Source organism: Heteronotia binoei, chromosome 10 (genome assembly GCF_032191835.1).
Source record: "Heteronotia binoei isolate CCM8104 ecotype False Entrance Well chromosome 10, APGP_CSIRO_Hbin_v1, whole genome shotgun sequence".
Lineage (NCBI taxonomy): Eukaryota > Metazoa > Chordata > Lepidosauria > Squamata > Gekkonidae > Heteronotia > Heteronotia binoei.
In genome coordinates, this window is record NC_083232.1 from 72,191,942 (window position 1) to 72,218,882 (window position 26,941).

General features: G+C 40.1%; 1 protein-coding gene and 1 long non-coding RNA gene across 4 annotated transcripts; both read left to right on the top strand.

The window, feature by feature from the left end:
• LZTFL1 (leucine zipper transcription factor like 1) lies at positions 1 to 26,857 on the top strand. 3 transcript variants are annotated; one of them, XM_060248907.1, is made up of 11 exons: positions 1 to 159; positions 1,603 to 1,727; positions 2,055 to 2,249; positions 2,585 to 2,645; positions 5,142 to 5,210; positions 6,502 to 6,567; positions 6,756 to 6,833; positions 9,867 to 10,040; positions 12,147 to 12,250; positions 13,726 to 13,736; positions 26,713 to 26,857. In XM_060248907.1, the coding sequence occupies exons 1-11, from the start codon at positions 157 to 159 to the stop codon at positions 26,718 to 26,720; spliced, it is 894 nt and encodes a 297-aa protein (XP_060104890.1). In that variant the 5' UTR covers positions 1 to 156; the 3' UTR covers positions 26,721 to 26,857. The 3 variants fall into 3 exon arrangements, with proteins under 3 accessions (XP_060104890.1, XP_060104889.1, XP_060104888.1); XM_060248906.1 differs by lacking the exon at positions 13,726 to 13,736 and having other exon boundaries at positions 26,702 to 26,857; XM_060248905.1 differs by lacking the exon at positions 26,713 to 26,857 and having other exon boundaries at positions 13,726 to 14,713.
• Positions 19,354 to 20,597, top strand: LOC132578681 (uncharacterized). The gene is made up of 3 exons (XR_009555897.1): positions 19,354 to 19,478; positions 20,013 to 20,205; positions 20,545 to 20,597. It is a non-coding gene; the product is annotated as an uncharacterized LOC132578681 (long non-coding RNA).
• Positions 26,858 to 26,941: the final 84 nt, after the last annotated feature.

Below are 26,941 nucleotides of genomic sequence, written 5' to 3' on the forward strand. Positions count from 1 at the left end.
CTGCCCACTGAGCCTCACTTCCGGTCACGTGAAGACCGCTTCGCCCAATGAGAGGTAGTAGAAGGCGGAGGCGAGGGTTCCGTTTCATCGCTATGGCAACCGTCGTCCTGTGAATCAACCATCCTTCTCGTCTTCACTTAGGACGGGCAGCTCGTCATGGTGAGCCGCGGAGTTCCCTCCAGTCGCTGCTTTTCAGCCCCGCCTATTGTCGTCGGATTCCCGCGGGAAGGAGGGAGCGGAGGTGGGCGCGCTCCGGCAGCGGCATGCCGGGGACTGCCCTGGGCTTGGAGATACCCCCGCCCCAGCCCGGCCGTTGGAGGCCGTTCGGCTGACCTTGGGCTTCTCCCCCTTCCCCTGTAGAATGGCGATGATGCCCCCGCCCCGAATAGCCCCCTTCTGGCCTTGCAGCCTCTGGAGCTGCACGGAATGTGGCCGTTACGGCCAACGGACTCTCCCGCCCCGAGTTCCTTGTCTGGGGGTCAAAACTCTGCAGAGCATCTGCTGTGCCCGAGGAAGGTCCCCAGGCTGTCTTCTGCAGCTGGAAGAGTGAGGTGGGGAAATCCTCTCAGGCCTCCTCTGCTAGGCAGAGTGAGAAATGCTGGCCTTGACAGACCGCTGGTCTCACTCTGTATGAGGCAGCTTCCTATATTTTCTCCCCAACATGGCCCAAATACTCCTACTTCCTTATTTTTCCTTCTCCAGAACAGCCCCTAATCCATACACAACTTTGAATGTTATATTTGTGGGTCGTACATGCTGGAGAATGGGGATGGAGAATGATCCACCTCACGGCTGCAGTTGGAAGGTTGCAGTTTGGAATGCCTTCCTGCAGACAAAAAATCAGCACAGCATGTCCTCCTCCTCCTCTTGTGTTCTGTGTGCAGAAAGGGGTGTTATTTTCATGCAAAGGAGCACTGAAAGCTCGACCCCGCTGTCAGCAACTGAAGTGCGGTAGTCTGCTTGACCCACATCATGGCTCTGCCACCTCATTTTCTTGTGTGTAGAAACCAGACCTAAGTCCTGCTGAGCTCACTGGGTAACAGCACAGGTCAGCGCAGCCTGTGCAGTGTAGAAAAGGAGGAGCAAAACATTCAGTCTGAAGAACTGGGAGTGAATGACTCAAGATGAAGCACTGTAGTTTGTTTTCTGTTTGATTACTTTATCCTTGTTTCTTTCTGAGATGCACATTGCTTTTACTTCAACACCCATGAGGCGTAATCAGTAAAGATTCCATTTGTTTGTGGGGTGTTTTGAGGCCAATAGGTTTTGCTGTTACTTTAATGAAGAGGGGAAAAACAGTAAAGATGGTTTTTGTTTTTAGAATTGAAATAGCTTTTATTCTGTTGTAAGTCATACCTCCTTTAGCATCTCTCAAAAGAACCAATGCAAAGTCTTATTTAAATCTGTATTTAAATATTATTATTGATTTATAGTGCATGAAGCTAAAATCAGTTTGGGGGGGCAGGGTTGGTTGACAGAGAGAAGACCATGCATGTATGTCATTTTTCTTTAGTTGAGAAAACTTGATTTAAGCGTCTTATAAATCAGCAGAAGAAACCAAGTTTAAAGCACTACTTTTATGTATACTCTTTCTTTTTATAGGCAGAGCTGGGTCTCAATGAACACCACCAGAATGAAGTAATTAACTACATGCGATTTGCACGCTCTAAGCGTGGCCTGCGTCTCAAGACAGTGGACTCTTGTTTTCAGGATCTTAAGGACAGCAGGTAACTTTAACGATGAAGCAATACAAAAAAGGAAATCTGTAGCCCCCAAGGAAAGCTGCCACTCCCTGGGTTAGGGGCTGTTCTGGAGAAGCAATAAATAAGGAAGTGTAAAAATTAGCCAGTGTCCTTTGTGTGCTTTGCATATGCTGCTCAACCCATGTGTTTAAGCAGATTATGTAGAAGAACAAGTCTTGGAAAAAGTCAACTCCCAATTACCTTGGCACCATTTTTAAAAGTTATATGCTTCTTAAGGCCTCTTCTGATATTTTTAATTGTGGGTATAGTTCTAATTTTTTTGTTTGTTTGGTTATTAATTTTTCTGCTCAGGCTTGTGGAAGAGACCTTCACAATAGATGAAGTGTCAGATATGCTGGATGGCTTGCAGACTGTGGTACACAGTGAAGTTGAGTCAGAACTTATTAATACAGCATACACAAATGTGTTACTCCTGCGCCAGATCTTTTCCCAAGCTGAGAAGTGGTATCTTAAACTGCAGACTGACATTTCTGAGCTGGAAAACAGGTAACTATATTAACCTTGGAGAAAAGATTTTAATTAGCTTGGAAGGCTCTACAGATAATGATACATTTTAACATGTGAAGTATTGGTGGTGTTCCAGTACTTTTGAAAGTGACACTTTAATATCTGAAATAACTTTTAATGTAAAATAATCCTTTGCCTTTTTTTTAAGGAAATTTGTCTATGTGAGTTGGTCTGAACATGATTTGTTTGTGCTCTGTTCCATGTACGATTTTAGAGTTAATTTTTCCATTTTCTAAATATTTACTGTGAAGAATACAATGTAGGAATTTTATCTAATACAAATATTTAATTGAAACCTTTTAACATTTTTCCAGGAATTTATTAGAACAAGTTGCAGAGTTTGAAAAGGCAGAATTTGTATCTTCAAATAAGAAGGTAAGTGTCTGTTTCAAACATTATGGCCAAATAGCCTGTGGATTTTTATGGCTTGAAGTTTTGAGGAGAGTAACTGTGAGGGAGCCAGTCAGAGGCTTACTCAGGAGGGCGAACACTTTAAATTTCTCCCAGTCACCTTCCCTCAGTCAAACTCACAGAAATCCTGTCAGACCCCAAAATAATAGGCACCAGGCAGTTTTAAAGTCAAAAACCACAAAAATATTTATTAGGGTAACAAAAGGCAAGGGAGAGGGATAAAATAATAATGATTATAACTGTTCAGTATGCAAAAGGTAAATCAGTTGGCAGATGGTTGGCAGAATAAATCAGTTACTATTCACAGAGATGTATCGGGCTGAGGTAAAATACCACAATTACTTTGGCAGAAGATTTTTAAAATAACCATAAACAGGCAGGCTTCAGAATTCTACTGAATTCCTCTTCAGGCAGGCTGTGCCTTCTGGGCACTCACAATGCTGTTACTTCAGATGTTTAACCCTAACTTTGGCAGTTCCAAATCATAAGAATAACAAACTTCAATCACTTTTTCCACACACACATAGAGAACTTCTGGTATCAGTATGTTCTCCCTCACAGACCCTCTTACACTAGCTATCTTCCAGGACTCACACCCCTCAATACCAATGCATCTCAGCCCCACAGCTAGTTTTCTGGTCTTAGTCTTGGGTAACCCTGCTGATCCCCTCAGTATATTTTGTATGATCTAGTTTGTACTTGGAGATTGCCTGATGTGCTGGCAAAAACTCCCTCAGAGAGTTTCCAACTGCCTGAAACTCCCTCTTTCAGACAGAGAACACTCAGCTCTGTCTCCCACAAGGAGCCCAGCCTCTCTGGCTGCTCTCAGCACCCTTGTCCAGTTGTCTTTACAACTGCCTGGCCTAAGCCCACCGTCTTCACTTCAAACTCCTCTGAAGACTTCTCTCGAAGACACCCTGGCTAAGACTAAAATTCTGAGGTGTTTTTCTCCTAAGCAAACCTCATATGGATACTTTTTCGTTGCTCGGGCAACATTCCAGCCAGTCGCTGCAAGCCTGTTCCCCAGCTACTCAGGCTAAGTTCCTGAGTCCGTCACAGTAACAAAACAGAAAATATTTGCTTAGAGCAGGGATTCTCAGTTCTCAACACAGTGCATCTCCATAAATCATCTTCTCATACCTTTGCCTATAGAACAGCCATCACATCCCCACAAATCCTCAAGCAAGAGAATCTCCTCAGCAGAACATTGGCATGTATCTCCCCCTCTCCATTTTTAGATGTGAGAATATCTCTCATGTTCTGTTGATATTTGTAAAGAGCAGAAACAGTGTGAGGAGAGAAACTTACATGTACTTTCTGCTTCAGAGCCCTGGCACCCCTATGAAGATGACCATTGATCCAATCTGCATTGTAGAAATAAAGGAAAATATTGGCCTGAGGAGCTGGAGAGAAAGTACTCTTAGACGAGAGAAGAAATGAAAGCCCAGTGGTTGACAGGAAGGGTTTCCATTGTGAGGCTGGGCAAGAAAGCAATTCTGTTGCTGTGGCATCAGCAATTCAAATTGTGACACTTTAGAAAAGGACATATTAGTGGGAGTCAGTCCTCTTGAGACCTGGGACTGTTGTGGGCTGTAGGAGGGAAGAAAGGGATGCTGCTGTTAAAGGGGCTGGGATCAGCAGGCCTAGATATATAGTCCCTAGCTCCCTCGTTATCCAGGACTAAGGCTGGAGAGAAGAAGGAAGAGGCTGTGAACTTGCAAACTTTCTTCACGCTAGCTTAGGCTTTAGTGGGAAAGAACCCCCTCTGCTACCTCTGTATCAGAAATGCATCTTATTCTCCCAAGTTTTCTGAAGATGTCTGGCAACCACAAATTATGGCTTGGTAATAAGTAAAGCCAGCATTTCTGGACCACAAACAACCACAGATTATTTTTCAACCCAGTTAACAACACTAACAAACACAGAGCCCAATTTGTGATTATTTTAATCTGCTAAAAACATTTCCATGACTCTACATACCAACTCACTACCCACTTTCTCTATATTTAGGACTGCTTGCCATTCCATTTTTGTCTGATGAAGTCTGCTTAGATCACACAAAAGCTTACATTCTGAATAAGTTGGTCTTAAAGGTGCAGCTTGTCTACCGCTTCATTCAGTTTCTTTCCGTTACTTTTAACCTGAACAAGATATCTATCTAAGGGGTAGATTATTGAAGATGGGAGAGAGAAAAGAAAAAATAGACATATATTCAAAACCTTTGTAAAAATACGTTTGTTTTCCTCTGTGCTGGTAAATCACTCCCATAAGATAAATATATTGTGCCATGTGTTTCATTTAATGAGTCATTGAAATATCCTGAAATTTGGATTTTTGTATACTAGTTAGAAATTAGCAGTTTTCCTGCTAGAATATAGGAAAGCACAAGGAAGAATTGTGAGTGTTGTCAGAAATAAAATATTTCCTTTTTAATCGGTTACATTTCTATAATTGTTGTAGCCCAATCCTGAGCAGGTTAAACCTAAACTCACTCCACTGCATGAGGGAGGATCAGACTTGCTACACAAGGTAATACTTGCTTCTTTTATATATATATAGTTACTTATGTATTCAACAGAGCCTGTCACATTATTTCCATCTCTGTCTTGAAGTTACCATAATCCAGTACAATTTATGAAGAGAAAATGAGTTGTTTTGAAAAACAATTATCTGTATTCAAAGTATTGCAAACTGTTTGTAGAGTCAAGTCACACACACCACCATTGGAACATCACTTTGCACAGTGTAGGACTCTGCAGTGAAAGGGGGAGATACCACCACCATCGGCAGAAGTGTTATTTTTGCAGGTTGATACTGAGTTTTAATCCAACCCGATATGTCTGTGTTTTTAGCAGATAGAATATCACAGAATATTTTTGCACACATAATATTTTTGCATACATAATTTGTAAGTGCCCATTATTTAGTTTCTTCTTTATAATAAATGAGATGAGTCTATACAACAATGTGAAATCTCTATTATATTTAAGGTTTAAGCATAACTCATGAAAAAGAAAAGATTATGCAATTTATGACAACTGAAAAACACGACTCCTTTTAGAAGGGAGCATTCATTTTCTTCCAACCCTAGTCTACAGCAGTATAAATCAGAAACCTCTGAGTTATGGTTGAACCTGGTTCAGTTCCATGTGTTAGTCTCCCCCTGCAGTTCTTCTCTGTCTCTTGTACCTGAGCTTCAGAGAAGCAAATGTTAGAGATTCCAGTGCACTAAACTGCTAAAAGCTGTAGCCAAAGCTGCTGTCTTTGAGTTTTATATATATGTACATACCGGCGACATTGATGGTGTATGTCTTTGGAAGAAATATCTTTTAAAATAATGGAATGGAAATGTATTTTAAAATAATGTTTTACTCAAAAAAGAGTTCCAAGCCTCAATCTGGTTAATCACAGATGGGAACTGGAGGCTGCAGATTAAAATGTTAAATAAGGGGCATTCCTCCACTAACAGCAGCAGTTTGATCTTTTGGTTGTTCCTCTGGATCACTTCACTCAAGTTAAATAGGTGTAGAAAGGAGAGAAGATATTAATTGAATGTGGATGTCAATTTTGTCTGTGAGGTATAGAAAACTTGTATCTATAAACTCTATCCTTTAAAATAAGCTAGGAACCAAATAAATGCATTAGTATGACTGAACATAAGTTATTATGAAATGATAAGACTAAAAAAGCTACCATTGTCTAATTGTTTGTGTTATGGTGGCATGGAAGGCACACTGCCTACCAGATATTTCTGTCCTGTCAGCATATTTAGCAGTACAGGAATATAGTCATGAGCAAGCTAACAGTTTTTTTCCTGCAGGAAATTGCAAGACTTCAAGAAGAAAATGAGAAACTGAAGACTAGATTAAAGACTGTAGAAGTGCAGGTAAACTCATTAACAGGACAGTCTTAAACAGACTTACACCATTCTATGATCATTGAATCAGTGGGTTTAGAAGGGTATAACTCTGCTTAGTGTTCTGCTGTGAGATAGTGATACATGCATGCAAAACCTCCACAATTTTGTTACTTCTGTAAAAATACTAGGATTTTAATGTTCAAGTCTTGTTACAGGCTACGAGTGCATTGGATGAAAAATCAAAGCTAGAGAGGGCTCTGCGGGATCTACAGCTAGTTCAAGAAGATCAAAAGGTAAAATTGTGGCCTAGGCCCTTATGGCTTTTCCACTTGTTTCCACAAAAAGAAGCATATGTGTATTGTAGCATTGTAAGTGTCTATAATAAGGCTTTAAAGTCTAATTGGATAAATTCCAAAATAAAATAGATTTTCTTTGTTTTATGACACTGGTATTATAAGGGGGGGGTTCTCTTATTTGTTAATTTTATAAGGCTTTATACTTTGTTTACTTTAAAAAAATTATACTTTTAATTCAAGTTTCTTTTTATTTTGCTTTCTAATATGGTTTATGGTATGTATTATTTAAGCAATATAATTATTGTTTTAACATGTCATTTTCACACAACAGTGTAGTTTAGTCGGAGGTAGCCTTTGTTCACAATGACATTATTTTTTAAGAACTTTGCAGCTTTTTTTTTTTTGTACTTGGATTTTTTAAATTCTCCAGGCTATCAATGGCCATGTCTTGAGCTGTCATTTTAGATAAATTAAATGTTATTTGTTTGGTGTAGTGGTTAAGGGTGCAGACTCTTATCTGGGAGAACTGGGTTTGATTCCCCACTCCTCCACTTGCAGCTGCTGGAATGGCCTTGGGTTAGCCATGACTTTTGCAAGAGTTGTCCTTGAAAGGGCAGCTGCTGTGAGAGCTCTCTCAGCCCCACCCACCTCACACAGTGTCTGTTGTGGGGAGGGAAGATATAGGAGATAGTAAGAGAAGGGTGGGGTATAAATCTGCAGTCTTCTTCTAAGATCATTGGTCAACTGAACTTTCATTACTCTTCTACTACTTTGTTAAAGCCATTGCAGTTTGTTAACCTTAAAATATTTACATTGATTCCACTTATCACATTTAAACAACTCTTTGAGACTCTGTCATCCAGCCCTCATTCTCCATGTTTACTTTCAAATAAATCCCATTTATTTCAGTGCCATTTAATTCCCATGCAAACAAGCTTAGATTTACAGCCTTGAAGGTCTCATTCGGATTATCAGTGGAATTTCTCATATGGCGCTTTTATCAAAACTAGCAGAGTGAAGTCAGGGATTTGCTAGTTAAAGCTATTAGAAAATGTATCTCTCAGAGCTGAACTCTGCCAAAAATCATTGGAAGCTAGAGCATGGCTTAGTACTTTCAGGCTTCTGAAGCTGAAGGTCTGCTGTTCTTTCTTAAACAATATGCTTACCATTCTCAATGGATGAAGATAGTAGATGCTAGATTAAGGCAGCAAGGGCTTATAACTGAAGACATCTTGCTATATAAGGCAAAGGCCCTTTTACTTGTCCAGCATTGCCTTACAGAGCTGGTTTACAGCAGTACAGTGATTCACTCTCTCAGATCTTACTCTCTGTCTTAACGTCCTTGGACTGTGTCATTGTACATGACACCTAGCAGCCGCCTACCTTGTTCGGACACTCAGTTTAGGTTGCCTTATGCCATCCCATCCGATGTATCACACAGGAGATTTTATCATATTCCATATTCAGATTGTATTTGCCCTTGCAGTCCGGGTAAAAATGATACTCTGTCTCAGAAAATATTGTAATGTCGGTTTTTTACATGTTTTATAAACTGCTTTTAAGACAGTCTCTGTTTAATAAACTCCAAAGGAATACTATTTCCTATCTGATGCTAGACAGTGAACCAGACATAACTAGTAGGTTGTCAAATTCCTGCTAGCATGCCCTGATCTGTATAGCCCAGACAAGCCCGATCTCATCAGATCTTGGAAGCTAAGCAGGGTGAACTCTGGCAAGTACATGGATGGGAGACCTCCTTGAGGATGGGGGCAGGCTTTATTCTGCCACCTCTTTAATATCCTCCAGGCCCTCATTAGGGGTCAGTCACCAGAGGTTGCCATGGTTTCCAGGTGCACACACACACACATTTAAAAAAAAAACCCAAATCAAATTTCTAATATATTTTCCTTTAGTAAATAATGTATTATTCTTTTAGCCATTGCTCAAGATCATCTGATCATAGGAGCTCTGAAAAGGAAAGGAAGGAAAGTACTGAGAAATACTGAATAGTACACTGTTAAATTTTGGTTCTTTGGAACTATCTTTTCCTGTAATCAAATGAAGTCCAAAACTTTAGAGCTACGATTTAACTTTGATGATCTTTCAGGTTGGTGTTTGAGCTCATTTTTTGAACTATAACAAAAATACATACCAGAATTCTTGGTTTGCCTTTTTATTTAAAGTGATTTCTGTCTGTATTATAAGCATTTCTATTCTCAAGCAACAGTTCATGACAGTGACACTGATTGAAAACTGTTCATTTTGCCTTTTGTCTGTTTCTAAGTATATGTCACTTACAATGTCCATATTCCCACAGAATAAAAACTACAACATAAGACAAAAATGTGTACTTCCCAGTTTCATTAAATAAGCAGGGAACCTCTTTTATATTACTTGGATACCTTGGTGTTGCAGACTGCTGCTTGGAAGAGGTGGTGGTCTCACTCTTCCAACCCAGCTATGCTCATCACCTAAGCACCTTCTTGCCTGCTGGCCTCAGAGGTGGGAGAGGGAGGTTAAGTCACTCATGTTCTCTTCTTCCATCAACCTTATGTCTTCCGGGGTCAGGAGCTAAACTCTTTTATTACTAGTTTTCAGACTATAATGATATAAAGGTACTACTTTGCCATTCCCCTCCTATTTGGGGGGAAAAATGAGTCTGTCTCCTTTATATCGTATGTTTGATTATATGAAGCATTCAGATTTTGAGAATGTGTAGCTTAAATAAAAAACTTATTTTAAGTAACCCTTGATGTGAATTTATATAGCATTTTCAATAAAAATTGTGTTTTAAAAGAGGAGGGGTTTGGATTCAGTGGAAGAGCCTCTGCTTTGCATGTAGAAGGTCCCAGGTTCAATACACAGCATATCCAGTTAAAAGGACCAGGCAGCGGGTGACATGAAAAACCTCTGCCTGAGACCTGGGAGAGCTACAGCCAGTCTGAGTGGACAGTACTGACCTTGATGGACCAATGGTCTGATTCAGTATGAAGCAGCTTCATGGATGTTCATGGTTAATTCTCTTTTCAGATTGACACAACTCAGGATATTAGTGAACTAGAAAATACCGTAGCTGCTCTGAAGTGCCAGTTTGAAAAAACTTTGAATGACAGTACTGCAAACCAAAAGTCCTTGGAAGAGAATCTGGTGTCAACAAAGCATGAGCTTCTTAAGGTTCAGGACCAACTAGCTATGGCAGAAAAGGTCAGTTTTCATTCCATTACATCAGAGGTGTCAAACTTATTTGTTATGAGGGCCAGATCTGACATAAATGTTACTTTGTCAGGCCATTCCATGCGTGTCATACAATGTAATGCCAGCTACTGGCGATATAAACCCTATAAAGGACAGCAGCTTGAAGCTCCAGGTTGGTGTATCCTCACTGCAAGGCCCTATGGGCTGTGATGGACTGTAGAGGAAAGCCCACATGGACAGACTGGAGAGTCAGCAGTGCAGCACTGGGCAAATGCTCCCACACTGCTGCAGACAAGGTTGTTCCGTCACGCTGAAGCCACAATTGGAGTGGCTCCACCCACTTCCCTCTCTGAGCAGTCTTCTGTTCCCTCCCTTGCACCAGCTGCTTGTGGGCCACATAAGAGCCCTGGAAGGTCTGGTTCTGGCCCCCGAGCCTTATGTTTGACACGCCTGCATTATATAGCTATGGTCACTGCCATTTTTGTAAAAAAATTCAGAGCTCTTTAATATAAAAGTTCAGGGACTGTTAAGTGAAAGGAGGATATGGAATGTTTTCTTTTTTTATACAATAATATTTTGATCTCTATGAAGGACAATAGTGGAATATCCTTTTCACTTTGGTATTGCTTGGCCTTTTATTAACCAGGACAAGATTAAAGTCAAGCAGCTGTTAGTTCCTGCTGTTTTTTAAAAAGGAGTGGCTTTTTAATTTACAAGTTTTACCAATGTTGGGTTTTTTTAAATCTTATGGTAGAGGAAATTTTAGAAATAATGCCCTTTTGGAGGAAAGTTCTGCACTAAGCTGAGTGGAATCATAAGATACAAACCACTGGCCTTTTGTTTGTCTATATATACTCTATTTTTCTTCCCAAAATCAAAGCAGGTTAGAACATCATGGACCCTCTTCTATCGTATCCTCATAACAACAACCCTGGAAAGGCAGGTTGGATTGTGACAGTGTGACTGGCCCACTGAGCTTCCATAGCAGAGTGGGGGATTCAAGCCATCTGCCAGATAGTAGTCCAACACTTTATCATGCTGGCCTGACTCAAAAATCAGTGGAATTGCATCCTAGATTCCTCTAAGTGGAAAAAAAACTTGGAATAGTACTACTCAGATATAGCATGCACTAAGGGCTTTTCTTAAGCAGGAACACAGTTCCAGCTGACTTGGTGTCAGGGGGTGTGGCTTGATGTGCAAATGAATTCCTGCTGGGTTTTTTTACAAAAAAAGCCCTGTCACACAATGGTGACATCAGGGAATAGAGCCTAATATGCAAATGAGTTCCTGCTGGACATTTTCTACCAAAAAAGCCCTGCATGCACTTAAACATTGTTTTGGAGGATTAGGAAAATCCTGCTGGCTGTTCCCTCATCTATTTCACTAATGCAGTGTAGTTCTCTTCCTCCCTTTTGTTTCCTAGTAAATCAGTTTGCTATTACATACAAACTGGAAAAACTATGGCTTTCACAAGCCATAGTTTGCCTGGAAACCAGAATTGCAAATCGCATTTTAAGTGCAGTTCTGATTCCCAGGGTAACTGTGAGCTGAATGACATCGTAGCTGAAGCAAATGATTAATGGAAGATGCAAGATAACTGAATTTCCAACAGTCATCCTGCATGTTTGTTTATATAATGGACAATTTTGTTTTTATTTGTCTTGTATTTGAAACTGAATAATGATAAATTGAACATAACAAAGTTCTTGTTTGAGAGTTAAAAACTCTGAGTATAACGTTAGCAGTAAAATGGGTAGACTAGTCTCCTACTATAGAAAAAAAGCAGGACAAAATTTGGGAACATTTTGTTATGCATAAGTTACCTTATTTCAAATTCATCAGTTGAAAAATATGACAATAAAATGATAGCAATATGGTATCCTCTTTTTAATTATACGGCAGAAAAATATATTGTTCCAAAACATACATATTATAAATCTACAATATACTTTTAGAAATAATAATGTAATCAAAATTATAATGTAAAAGTACCAGTTTTTATTGGTATTTTTAGTTTATTTGAATAACTGATAAATGTATAACAATAAATTACTTACCAGTTTAAAAATTCAAAAAACACTACTGAGTATATACATAAATATTTCTGATGAACAGGAATTGGAAAAGAAGTTCCAACAAACAGCTGCCTACCGCAATATGAAAGAGATTCTTACAAAGAAGAATGAACAAATAAAGGAGTTACGAAAGAAGCTTTCAAAGTATGTGGTACTCTCTTAGCATGCCCTGTCTGTGTTGCTTTTGTACACTCTCAAGATCTAGAAATTTTCAGTAAATGAAAATGAGGCTTGGATCTAGAAACACTACTTAGAATCAGAGTTGGAAGGGGCCATACAGGCCATCTTCTCCAACCCCCTGTTCAATGCAGGATCAGCTTACAGCATCCCTGATATTTGTCCAACCACTGTTTAAATATTGCCAGTGGGGAGGGGGGCTCATCACCTCCCTCAGTAGCTGATTCCACAGTTGATACCTTCCCACCTTTAATTTAAACCCATTGTTATGAGTTCTCTCCTCTGCTGCCAACAGGAACAGCTCCCTGCCCTCCTCTGAGTGATGGTCCTTCAGATACTTATAGAAAGCAATCATGTCTCTCCTCTTCTCCAGAGTGAACATTCCCAAGTCCCTCACCTTTTTTCATATGACTTCATTGCCAGGCCCCTGATCATCCTCATTGCTTTCCTCTGCACCCACTCCATTCTGTCCACATCCTTCTTGAAGTGAGGCCTCCAGAACTGCACACAAGTGTTTATTAAAAACATAACTCCTGTGTTTGGCACTTCTGATGTTCCAAAGCATTTGCATGTGCTTAGTGGAAATAAAATTAATGGTAGATCCTTATGCTATATTGCAAATGACATGGCTTGACACTGGGATACCTGAAGGATCATCTTCTCCCATATGTTCTTGTGAATTAAGATCACAGAGAAATGCCTTCCTGACACTCTCACCAATTAAAGATTTTTGTTTGGTTGGCACATGAGAGAGGTCTTTTTCCATGGCAGCCCCACAATAATGCAACAGCCTCCACAGGAAAGTGCACCTGTTCCCCTTATTGTCAGTCTGCAGAAGGCAGTTGAAGACACTTTTGTTTAGGACTGCACTTTGACGGATGTAACATTGTCAGTCTTATGTGGCACTTTAAACTGTGACCTCTATGAATTTAATTGTTGTCGTTTTCATTGTGTTTGCAAGGCACAAGAAAGGCACCTAATGTTTTCAATAAACAAATACTTTTGAAACTATCTTCAGCTTCACAAGCAGTTTGCCAGACAGGCTGGTGGTGGCTACTACGCCAGAAACACAAAGCCTGTGCAGATGGAACAAATCTTGAGTGGTGTGATCCCTATGACTCATTCCAGTCCGTGCGATCTGTACCAATCGTATAATATGGACAGTCTTCAATGTACAGTAGTGCCTTGATGTAATCGGAGTTATGCATTATCATGACATGCACTACAGTGGCAAGATATTTAATATATCGGAAATATATTATGTAAGGAATATCCTAAGGGAATGGTAGTAAGTGACCAGAAAATTGAAAATTATAAGATGTATGTAATTGCCAGTCTACTATAGCATTGTACAATATAATCTGAAATTCTGTTTGCTTATTTCAAAGGATAGATTATTCTGTTACTATATTTTAATTTTTATCTAATTTTCTTTTTTGCAGTTATGAGCCAGATGACTAAGATATGAAGAGTATTCTGTCAAAAAGCTGCCACAAAAGAATTTTAAATGGGATCAGTTTTCCCATGTATTGCAACTTTGTTTTCTAATGAGTTCATTTCCTGTTTTAAAACTATATTTTATTTTTAGAAAGCAGTTATTGAGAATTTAAAGATAAGAAAGACGTAGTCTTGTTTCTCTGTTTATGCCTTTTTGAATAGTTACTTTGTGCACTGCTCCAAAACTTGCAAGTGGAAAGTGATTACCTAGTTTTTCTGTAGAGAGTTTTATTTTTTTAAGTGAATGATTAAATGCTAAGGTGCAAAGAGTTAATTCCATGAGATTTAAACATGGGGGTTTTTTACATTTACAGTAGCAGCAGCAGAGTCACCAAGCTGATTCTGTACTATAGTTCATTAATTTTTGTTATCCAATATAAGCATTATTGGCTCAGTAATTTTCAGTAGAAGATCTGCATTAAAAAAAGGGAAGTCTATTTGCTGAGTATAAGACGTAGAAAACTGTTTACTGGTTAAGTAACATTAGTACTCAAATCTTGAGTCTTACATTTTGAATTCAATTTAAAAACTTTTTTTAAGTTACGAGGCTCAAATTCCTAATGTAGCCTGCTGCACATCTTTCATGGATTTCACACAGCAATTTACACACAATCTCTGATCAAGCCACCATGAAAAGAAGAGGGAATGCCCAGCGGCCATTCTAGCTGGATTCCTCCCATATGTTTTAGCAATATACAACAGCATTCTAAAAGATCATAGAATTATGTGTTTTGTTCCAGGTTCACTAAGTGGGCTATAAAGGTCAACTTTTCTGTAGGATTTACTTAACTTTTTCTTTTTATGGTAGTGATGCCATTACTTACGCCACACTTTCAGTGTACATTTCTGTATTCCAGCCTCTTTGGTTCTGTGTATCTGCTAGTGTGTGTTATTATATGTTTTGTCTATTATATATTGGCATATATGTTTTAAGTTCTTGTTTAAGCCATTTATTGAAAATTTCTGCTTTGGTTATATAGTTTCTTAATGGGAAGTATACTTGTACTATATAATTCAAAAGTCTGTGTTGAAAAAACTGGGAATGGAGTGAAACTGGGAATGAATTTAAACAGAACTGTTTAGTAACATCTCTTGACCTTAACATCTATGAAAGAAAAGCATAGATTTGGTAGGGACCTCTTTCAATGCTATTGTATGAATGTTTGTATATGTAATTTCTCATACTGTTGACATAAATAGCCAGGGCTATATAAAGCTCATTCAGTGAAAGGCAGAAGGCAGTAGTTCAAGAGGTCTGTATAGACAGGAGAAACAGGAAAAGGAAGCATAAGAGGAAGGGGCACATTGGGATAATGGAAAAGGGAAATTAAAAGAAAACTATTTTGGCTTATTCTGAAAGGGTTTTTTAAAAATATTGTATTTAGCTATTTGGGATTTTATTTTCTTTCAGAAAGATCAGGAATTAGAACACTTAAATTGGTTTCCATTGTTTAATAATCCATTTCCATTGGATTCCATTGTTTAATAATGGAAGTAGATGGATAAGTATTTAAAAATACATTTATGGTTCCGTTAAATTCCAGTTCAACACGACTCCTTTACTCCCCTCCCATCTCACTGGCTACCTTTCTTCACACCCTCTTTGTTTTTTGAACTGTTTCATTATCATCACTGGCCCTTGAGTGGATTTCTCAGCACATCATTTTATTTGGAGAGATGAAGAGCGAGAAAAAAACCCTAACAATACAGCTTGCAAGTTTCATTAATGAAAAGGGGCAAGAGTCCTGTAGCACCTAACAAAATTTGTGGCAAGGCACGCACTTTCATGAGTCACTGCTCACTTCTTCAAATACAGCTAGAATGTGAGTCCATTGGTCCTTATATCTTGGGAAGTGGAGTGATTTCAGATGCCAAATGATAATACCAGGCATTGGTAATGAGACAGGAAACTTAGGTCTCAATTCAGCCCTAGAAGATGCATTGAGATTCATTATCAGTTGCAATTCAGCAGTCTGTCTTTCTGATCTCACCTTGAAATTCCTTTGTAAGAGAACTGCTGGAAGGTTAAATGTTCTCCCACTGGCTTTTGAATGCTGTGGTTTCTAATGTTATGTCCATTTATTCTTTGCATCCTCCTGGACTAAATCTTCCTGGACCAAACTGAGACCTAGGTCTCCGCTCTCATTACCAATACTGGTATCTCCACATCTACATCCCTCTGCATATCACACCTAATCCAAAACTGGCTGGTCAGTATCTGTGTTCCATGGACCCTGATTTCCATCGGGGAAGGAGTACACGTGCCTGGGGAGAGGGGATGCCACAGGTGGTACCCTAGGCAGCAGCTTACTTGGCCTACTCCTACATACCAGTTATGCCTGTCTGCCCAACAAGCTCAGTTGGAGATGAGAGTTTTTAGACTGCATCATCTGCCTGACAACATTATTTAATAAACTGCATTAAAATCTCAGGCTTGACAGGCATAAGTGAAAGATGATTGACTGGGAGGATACTGGCTAAATTAGGTTGGGGGAAGTGAGGTTGCCAGAAATTGCACTGTTTTCCATGGGCAATCCTGTCATTCTCTTGTGTATGTCCCATGAAAAACCATGGGGGTGGGGGGGAGAGAATGGAGCAATCCAGTTTGGACAGCTCTGCTTGTAGAGTACTTGGGGATAGCTACCCCAGCCAAAGAAATATCCCAAATCAAATGTATCTTCTATAAAGGTCATGCAAAATCATGAAACACAGAAACTTCTGAGTTTGCCAGAATTCATGGGTTATATGTTAAAACATGCACAAAAAGATATCCGGTTCTGACCTTACAATTTCCAAATCTTGTCATTGCACAGATGCTAGTACGGTTGCCAGCTCTGAGCTGGCACATACATGAAATAATTTGTGGGCGGGTGGGAACTCGTGTGCGGGATGCAGAGGAACTTCGAGGGGGGGTATTGTGCAAGAGTGTCTCCATTCTAAAGCGGTCATTTCTCCTGCTGAACTTTTTGTAAATTTAGGCTCAGTTAATAGTTCTCCAATACTAACTGAAGGCTGACAAACTTAGATGCCAGTCAGATCTCAATAAATAAAACAGTGTTGGGACCAGAGCTGCCTTTCAACTACACCTTTAGCGTTCCGGGAGGTAAAGGAAAAGTGCAGCTTTCATTGCAGCGGGAAAATCTACAACAGTTCCTGCTGTCAGGAACATCCTTATTGCGGTGCGAGCCAACAGTGGTTTTGTGAATGCAATTTCCGCAACTCATTCGGCCGGCTGGGAGAAACCACGTGTATTCCCGCCCTGTCTGAAGTAAAATGGCATAAAAGGTAAAGGTAGTCCCCTGTGCAAGCGCTAGTCGTTTTCGACTCGGGGCGACGTTGCTTTCCCAACGTTTTCACAGCAGACTTTTTACGGGGTGGTTTGCCATAGCTTTCCCCAGTCATCTACGCTTTCCCACCAGCAAGCTGGGTACTCATTTTACCGACCTCGGAAGGATGGAAGGCAGAGTCGATGTGGAGCTGGCTACCTGAACCAGCTTCCGCTGGGATCGACCTCAGGTCGTGAGCAGAGGGCTCCGACTGAAGTACTCAGGTCGTGAGCAGAGGGCTCCGACTGCAGCTTTGCCACTCTGAGCCATGGCATAGGGGACAGGAAAGGCTGAAGCCGAAGCCCTGTCAACACGTTCGTCACGATCCTGAGCCTCATCGTGCTTCTCTCACACCCGCAGACCTGAAATTCACCCTTAAACCTGGGCAAAAGCAAACACCCTTCTCGGCCCGAGAACCCGATGAGCGCATGCGCGTGACTACAGCTTTTCCCTCTCTGGGGTCCGCATGACGCTCCAAAAGCAAACAAACGGCTTCCCGTCACGTGAAGACCGCTTCGCCCAATGAGGGGTAGTAGAAGGCGGAGGCGAGGGTTCCGTTTCATCGCTATAGCAACCGTCGTCCTGTGAATCAACCATCCTTCTCGTCTTCACTTAGGACGGGCAGCTCGTCATGGTGAGCCGCGGAGTTCCCTCCAGTCGCTGCTTTTCAGCCCCGCCTATTGTCGTCGGATTCCCGCGGGAAGGAGGGAGCGGAGGTGGGCGCGCTCCGGCAGCGGCAGGCCGGGGACTGCCCTGGGCTTGGAGATACCCCAGCCCGGCCGTTGGAGGCCGTTCGGCTGACCTTGGGCTTCTCCCCCTTCCCCTGTAGAATGGCGATGATGCCCCCGCCCCGAATAGCCCCCTTCTGGCCTTGCAGCCTCTGGAGCTGCACGGAATGTGGCCGTTACGGCCAACGGACTCTCCCGCCCCGAGTTCCTTGTCTGGGGGTCAAAACTCTGCAGAGCATCTGCTGTGCCCGAGGAAGGTCCCCAGGCTGTCTTCTGCAGCTGGAAGAGTGAGGTGGGGAAATCCTCTCAGGCCTCCTCTGCTAGGCAGAGTGAGAAATGCTGGCCTTGACAGACCACTGGTCTCACTCTGTATGAGGCAGCTTCCTATATTTTCCCCAACATGGCCCAAATACTCCCACTGAGCCAGATCAGAGAGGGATGATCTGCCTATACACAACTTTAAATGGAAGGTCTATGGGTCATACATGCTGGAGAGTGAGGATGGAGAATGAGCTACCTCAGGGCTGCAGTTGGAAGGTTGCAGTTTGGAATGCCTTCCTATGTGAAAAGCTTTCTGCAGACAGAAAATCAGCACAGCATGTTCTCCTCCTCCTCTTGTGTTCTATATGCAGGAAGGGGTGTTTGTTTTCATGCAAAGGAACACTAAAAGATGGGCTGTACTGAATTGCGGTAGTCTGTTTGACCCACATCATGGCTGTGCCACCTCATTCCCTTGCATGTACAAACTAGACTTAAGTCCTGTTGAGTTCACTGGGTATTACTTTCAAGTAGCAGCACATCAGCACACCCTGTGCAGTATAGAAGGAGGAGCAAAACATTCAGTCTGAGGCAATGATGCTCTGTATTCATGGTGCTTGAGGGGGGGTGCACATTGGGAGGGCTTCTAGTGTCCTAGCCCCATTGGTGGACCTCCTGATGGTTTTTTTGTCCACTGTGACACAGAGTGTTAGACTGGATGGGCCATTGGCCTGATCCAACATGGTTTCTCTTATGTTCTTATATTCTTAACTGGGAGTGAATGACTCAAGATGAAGCACTGTAATTTGTTTTTAGTTTGATTACTTTATCCTTGTTTCTTCCTGAGATATACATTGCTGTTACTCCAACACCCATGAGGCATAATCAGTAAAGATTCCATTGATTAAATTGTGGGGTGTTTTGAGGCAAGTTGGTTTTGCTTTGTTATTCTAGTGAAGAGTTAGAGAAAACATTAAAGATGGATAGCATCCTTTAGCATCCCCCCAAAGAATGAACACAAAGGCTTAAATAGCACATGTAAACATATTTAAATATTATTGACTTATAATAGATGAAGCTTTAAAAAAAAAAAAAGAAGTCCATGCATTTAGACAGATGGTTGAGTTGCCTATATAGGTCATTTTTCTTTGCTGAGAAAACTTTGATTGTTTTTGTTAAATTAACTTAAGCATCTTAAAAATTAACATAAAGAACCAAGTTTAAAATACTACGTTTATGTGTGCTCTTTTTCTTTTCATAGGCAGAGCTGGGCCTCAAGGAACACCACCAAAATGAAGTTATTAACTATATACGATTTGCACGCTCTAAGTGTGGCTTACGTCTCAAGACTGTAGACTCTTGTTTTCAGGACCTTAAGGACAGCAGGTATGTTAAAGGATGAAGCAATATAAAAAAATAACATAAAGGAAATCTTTTGCCCCTGTGAAAAGCTACCACCACACAGGTTAGGGGCTCCTCTGGAGAAGCAATAAATGAGGAAATGTAAAAATGAGCCAGGATCCGTGTTTCCTCTAAGCTGAGTTAGTGTGAGCTAGCTCGCCGTTTTTTAGCTTCCAGCTCACACATTTTTGTCTTAGTTCAGGAAGGATGGCCCCAGAGCAACTGATGTATGCAGTAGCTCATAAAGTAGAATTTTTGCTCACAAGACTCCACAGCTTAGTGGGAACATTGGCCAGGATCCGTTTGTGTGCTTGGCATGTGCTGCTCTTAACCTGTGTGTTTAAGTAGCTTATGTAGAACAAGTCTAGCAGAAGGTCAACTGCCAATTATCTTGCCACAATTTTTTAAAGTTATATTTTTCTTAAAGCCTCTTCTGATATTTTTAATTGCCAGTATGGTTTTATTAATAGTTGTAAGTTTTGTAGTTTTATTTGTTTTTTAATGATTTTTTCTGTTCAGGCTTGTGGAAGAGACCTTCACAATAGATGAAGTGTCAGATATGCTGGATGGCTTGCAGACTGTGGTACAGTGAAGTTGAGTCAGAACTTATTAATACAGCATACACAAATGTGTTACTCCTGCGCCAGATATTTTCCCAAGCCAAAAAGTTATATCTTAAACTGCAGACTGACTTCTCTGAGCTGGAAAATAGGTAACTATATTAACCATGTAGAAATGATTGTATTCACCTAGAAGAATTCTGCTGATAATGATGCATTTTAACATGTGAAGTGTTGGTGTTGTTCCAGTACTTTTGAAAGTGACGCTATAATATCTGAAGTAACTTGTAATGTAAAATGATCCTTTGCCTTTTTAAGGAAAATTTGTCTATGTGAGGGTTGGTCTGGTCATGATTTGTTTTCCATGCTTCAAAGCCCTGACACCCTAGAGTTAATTCTTCCAATTTCTAAATATTTACTGTGAAGAATACAATGTAGAAATTGTATTCAATACAAATATTTAAATGAAACCTTTTTTAAAAAATTTCAAGGAACTTATTAGAGCAAGTTTGAAAAGGCAGAATTTGTATCTTCAATTAAGAAGGTAGGTGTCTGTTTCAAACATTATGGCCAAATTGCCTGTGCATTTTTATGGCCTGGCATTTTAGGAAAGGAACAAACCAGATAGTAGTTGTTTAAAGAAGGGATTCTCAGTTCTCAGCAGAGTGAGTCTCTGTAAATCAAGCCATCTATTCATGCGTTTGCCTATAGAACAACAATCACGTCTCCGCAAATCCTCTAATCACACCCTAAAGCAAGAGATCCTCCTCAGCAAAACATTGGCATGTACCTCCCCCTCCCCATTTTTGGATGTGGAAATATATCTCATATTTTGCTGGTATTTGTAAAAGGTAGAAACAGTCTGTGTACGTATATGTGAGGGAGAGAGACACTCAAACATCCTTTCTGCTTCAAAGCCCTGACACCCTATGAGGATGACCACTGATCCAATCTGCATTGCAAAGACAAAGAAAAAAAATGGCCTGGGGAGCTGGGGAGAAAGTAATCTTAGACGAGAGAAGAAATGGAGGCCCAGTGGTTGGCAGGAAGACCAACTGGGCAAGAAGGCAGTTCTGTTGCTGTGGCATCAGCAACTAAAACTGTGACACATTAGAAAAGGACATATTAGTGGGAGACTCTGAGACTCAGGACTGTTGTGAGCTGTTAGAGGGAAGAAAGGGCACATGTGAGTAGGATGCTGCTGTTAAGGTGGCCGAGATCAGCAGACCTAGAAATATAGTCCCTAGCTCCCTCCTTGTCCAGGACTAAGGCTAGAAGGAAGAGGCTGTGAACTGTGAACTTTCTTCACTCTAGCTTAGGCTTTGGGGTGGAGAGGATCCCCTCTACTACCCTTAAACCAGAAACCATCTCATTCTCTAAGTTCTGTTTTTGGGGAAGGGAGATGTTTGGCAGCCACAAATTATGGCTTGGTAGTAAGTAAAGGAACATTTCTGAGCCACAAACAACCGCAGATGATTTGTCTAGCATTTTTTTTCCCCAGTTACCTTCAACCTGAACAACAAGTCTGTCTAAAGGGAAGATTACTGAGGATAGGAGAGAGAAAAGAAAGAATAGTTATATATGCAAAACCTTTGCAGAAACAGAGGTCTGTTTTCCTTTGTGTTAGTAAATCACTCCGACAAGCTAAATGTATTGTGCCATGCGTTTACATTCAGTGAGTCTTTGAAATATCCTGAAATTTGTGAAATTTAAAATACTAGTCAGAAATTAGCATTCTTCCTGCTTGAATTTAGGAAAGCAAAAGGAAAAATTGCTATAGTGTAGTAATCACTTACATTTCTGTCACTATTGAAGCCCAATCTTGAGTAGGTTAAACCTGAACTTAATAAAATTATATATTAGTTACTTAGATATGTATTTAACTGTGCCTCTCATACACATATTTTCTACTTCTTTAAAGAAGCTACCATAATCCACTAGAATTATATAAAGAGATAACAAGTTGTTTTGAAATGCTAATCTCTATTCAAAGTATTGTAAACAGAGCTCCACTTTTAGAATTGAATCACACATTGGAACATCACAATGTGGGACTCTACAGTGAAAGGATAAATAGGTGATGATACCGCCAACATCAGCAGAAGTATTCTTTTTGCCAGCTGATACTGAGTTTTAATCCATCGCAATATGTCTGTGTTTTTAGCAGATAAAATATCGCAAAACTTTTTTTGCACATGTAATTTGGAAATGCCCATTATTTTGTTTCAGTTTCTTCTTTATAGTAAATGAGTTTGTAGAATGTCACAACTCTATAATTATATTTAAGGTTTAGTAATAAATCATGAAAAATAAAAGATCGTACAATTTATGATAACTGAAAATCAGGACATGATTTAAAAGGAAGCATTCTTTTTCCTGTGTCCCAAATCTATAGCAGTATAAATCAGAAAACTCTGAGTTACAGACAAACCTGGTTCAGTTCCATGTGAAACCTATGAACATGTAGTTCTTCTCTGTCCCTTGTGCCTGGCCTTCATAGAAGCAAATGTTAGAGAACCCAGTGCACTAAACTGATAAAAGCTGTAGCCCAAGCTTTTTTCTTTGAGTTCTATATTTGTACGTGCCAGCGAAATTGGTGGTGTATGTCTTTGGAAGAAACGTAGGGAAAGAGTCTGGAAATGTCTTTTAAAGTAATGTTTTACTCAAAAAAGTTCCAAGACCTCAATCTGGTTAATGGCAGATGGGAACTGGAGGCTGCACATAGAGCCATCCAGACTGACATGTTGCTGCCCCTGGTTAAATAAGGGGCATTCCTCCACTAACAGCAGCAGTTTGATCTTTTGGTTGTTCCTCTAGATCACTTCAGTTGCTCAAGTTAAACAGGCGTAGAACGGAGAGGAAATATTAATGTGGATGTCAGTTTTGTCTGTGAGGTACAGAAAAGTTACATCTATACATTCTGTCCTTTAAAATAAGCTAGGAACCAAATAAATTCATTAGTATGACTGAACATGAGTTGTTATGAAAATGACAAGCTAAAAAAGCTGTCATTGTGTAGTTGCTTTTGTTGTGGTATGGAAGGCACACTGCCTACCAGATATTTCTTTCGTTTCAGCATATTTAGCAGTACAGGAATATAGTCATGATCAAACTAAATTTTTATTTATCTGCAGGAAATTGCAAGACTTCAAGAAGAAAATGAAAAACTGAAGACTAGATTAAAGACTGTAGAACTGCAGGTAAACTCATTAACAGGACAAACACACCTTTCTGTGGCCATTGAATCAGTATAACTCTGATTAGCATTGTACCATGAGATAGTGATACATGCATGCAAAAGAACCACAATTTTGTTACTTCTGTAAAAGTATTAGGATTTTAATGTTCAAGTCTTGTTACAGGCTACGAGCGCACCAGATGAAAAATCAAAGCTAGAGAAGGCTCCGCAACATCTACAGCTAGTTCAAGAGGATCAAAAGGTGAAATTGTGGCCTAGGCCATTATGAGTACTGCTTTTCCACAAACAGAAGCTTATGTGTATTGTAGCGCTGGAAAAGTTTGTAGTAAGGCTTTAAAGTCTAACTGGATGATAAGCTGAACTCCACCGAAATTAATTGGAAGCTAGAGCATGGCTCAGCACTTTCAAGCTAAGGCTAAGGATTATTATTGCTTTGGAAGCTGAAGGTCAGCTGCTCTTTCTTGATGGATGAAGACAGTAGATGCTAGATTAAGGCAGCTAGGGCTTGTAACAGAAGATATCTTCTTGCTAAGTAAGGTATGACAGACCCCTGTTAATTCCCTCTATTCAAGAAGGGTTCCCCATCACCTTCCCCAAGAATAGCAGAAACGGCACTGGAGACACTAATTAGAAAATTAAATAAAATAACAAAATTTATTTGACATAACCAGGTGGGAATAAGCGGACACTTTTTGGACATTCAGGTGGATATTGTGTTTCTGCACCACACTCTCTTTGGCACTCCCCTAGAGATCTTCCTTGAGACACCTCCCAAGAGTCTCTCTCCCAGGAATTTTTTTTTCCAACCACAACTGTCAAAACCCAACTCCCCCTTTAGAACTCTGTGGGCTTGTTCCAACCAATGAGAGAGCTAGAAAAAGAGCTGTCAATCATAGCCACACTTCTCTCTCTGCCCCTCTTCAAACGATTCTGCAATTTTGTAAAACCACCTTTTTGTTCTAGTCCATCACATAATGCAAAGGCCGTTTCACTTGTCCAGCATCACCTTACAGAGCTGGATTACAATAGTACTGTGATCTGCTCTCTTGGACTCTGCCATTTTACATGAGACACATAACAGACCCCCACGTTGTTAGGGCATTTACTCTAGGTCACCTTATGCTATCCCATCCAAAGTATTACAGAGGAGATTTAATCATATGCCATATTCAGATCATCTTTGCCTTTGCGGTCAGAGTAAAATCGATACCCTAGTCTCACAAAATATTGGAATGTCAGTTTTTTACAGCTTTTAGGTGCTGTTTTTAACACAGTTCTAAAAGAGGAGGGGTTGTAGCTCAGTGGAAGAGCCTCTGCTTTCCATGCAGAAGCTCCCAGGTTCAGTACTCAGCATCTCCCATTAAAAGGACCAGGCAGCAGGTAATGTGAAAGACTTCTGCCTGAGACCTGGGAGAGCTACAGCCAGTCTGAGTGGACAGTACTGACCTTGATGGACCAATGGTCTGATTCAGTATGAAGCAGCTTCATGGATGTTCATGGCTAATTCTCTTTTCAGATTGACACAACTCAGGATATTAGTGAAATAGAAAATACCGTAGCTGCTCTGAAGTGCCAGTTTGAAAAAACTTTGAATGACAGTACTGCAAACCAAAAGTCCTTGGAAGAGAATCTGGTGACAAGAGAGCATGATGTTCAGGACCAGCTGTCTATGGAGGTCAGTTGTCATTCCATTCCATAGTTGTGGTCACTGCCGTTTTTATAAAACATTCAGAGCTCTTTAATATATAAAGTTCAGGGGCTGTTAGTGAAGAAGGATATAGAATGTTTCCTTCTTTATACAGGAAAATTGTGATCTCCATGGAGGACAACAATGGAATATCCTTTTTGTTTAGGTACTTTTTGGCCTCTTATAGACTATGATAAGATGAAAGCCAAGCAGCTGGTTAGTTCCTGCTGTTTTTGAAAGAGGAGTGGGTTTTTAATTTACGAGTTTTACTAATATTGGGATTTCTTAATCATACAGTGGAGGCAATTTTAGAAATAATGCCCTTTTTGGAGGAAAGTTCTGCACTAAGCTGAATGGAATGATAAGACACAAACTGCTGTCCTTTTGTTATACATGCCTCATTTCTCTCCCCCAAAGGCAATCAGAGCAGGTTAGAACATCATTGTCCTTTCTTCTACTACATCCTTATAACAACAACCCTGGAAAGGCAGGTTGGGCTGCGATACTGTGACTGGCCCACTGAGCTTTCAGGGCAGAGTGGGGGATTCAAGCCGTGTTCCAGATAGTAGTCTCAACACTTTACCATGCTGGCCTGACTCAAAAATCACTGGAATTGCATCCTAGATTCCTCTAACTTAGAAGTGAGCGGATAAAAAACCTGAAATAGTACCACTCAGATATGTAACATGCACTTAAACATTGATTTGGAGAATCAGGAAAATTATGCAGGCTTTCATGTTCCAATAAGTAAATATGTAAATGGTTTTGATGAACAGGAATTCGAAGAGCAGTTCCACAGCTGCCTACCACACCATGAAAGAGATTCTTATGAAGAATATTGAACAGATAAAGAAGTTACAAAAGTAGCTCTCAGAGTTAGTGGTACTCTCTTAGCATGCCCTATCTGTTGTTTTGCAAACTCTCAAGAGCTAGACATTTTCAATAGATGGAAAATGAAACTTGGATCTAGAAACACCACTAATGATATGCCAAAGCATTTGCATGTGTTTAGTGGAAATAAAATTAACAGTAGATCTTTGTGCTATATCCAAAGTACATGGCTTGGCACCAGAATATCTGAAGAACCATCTTCTCCCATATGTTCCTGTGAATTAAGATCACAGGGAAATGCCCTCCCCCTGACTCTCTCACCAATTAAATACTTCTGTTTGATCGACACACAAGAGAGGGCTTTTTCCATGGCAGGCTCACAATAATGCAGCGGCCTCCCCAGGTACGTGCACCTGTTCCCTTCATTGTCAATCTGCAGGAGGCAGTTGAAGACACTTTTGTTTAGGACCGCATTTTGACTGATTTAACATTTATCATTGGCAGTCTTATTTGGCATTTTAAACTCTGACATCTATGAGTGTAATCATTGTTACTTTCATTGTGTTTGTAATAAACACAAGAAAGGCACCTAATGTTTTCAATAACTAAATACTTTTGAAAGTATCTTCAGCTTTACAAGCAGTTTGCCAGAGTGGTGTGGGCAGCCACATGTTCAGTGCATTGCGATAATCTGAGCTAGGTATTATCAGGGCATGCATGACCGTGTCAAGATATTTGCTAACCAGAAAGGATATTATGCAAGGATATCCCAGGGAAATGGTAGTAAGTGACCAGAAAATTGAAAATTGTATGTAACTTCAAATCTCCTATGGCATCGTACAATATAATCTGAAATTGTGTTTATTTATTTCAAAGGACAGATTATTCTGTTACTATATTTTTTATTCTTATCTAATTTTCTTTTTTGCAGGTTCGTGCCAAATGACTAAGATCTGAAGAGTATTCAGTATTTCAAAAAGCTGCCACAAAAGAAATTTGAAATGGGTTCAGTTTTTCCATATATTGCAAAGTTGTGTTTTCTAATGTGTTCATTTCCTGTTTGTTTTAAAATTATATTTCACATTTAGGAAGTAGTTAATGGGAATTTAAAGAAATGAAGGACGTGGTATTATTTCTTTGTTTAGGCCTTTTTGACTAGTGCCCCAAAACT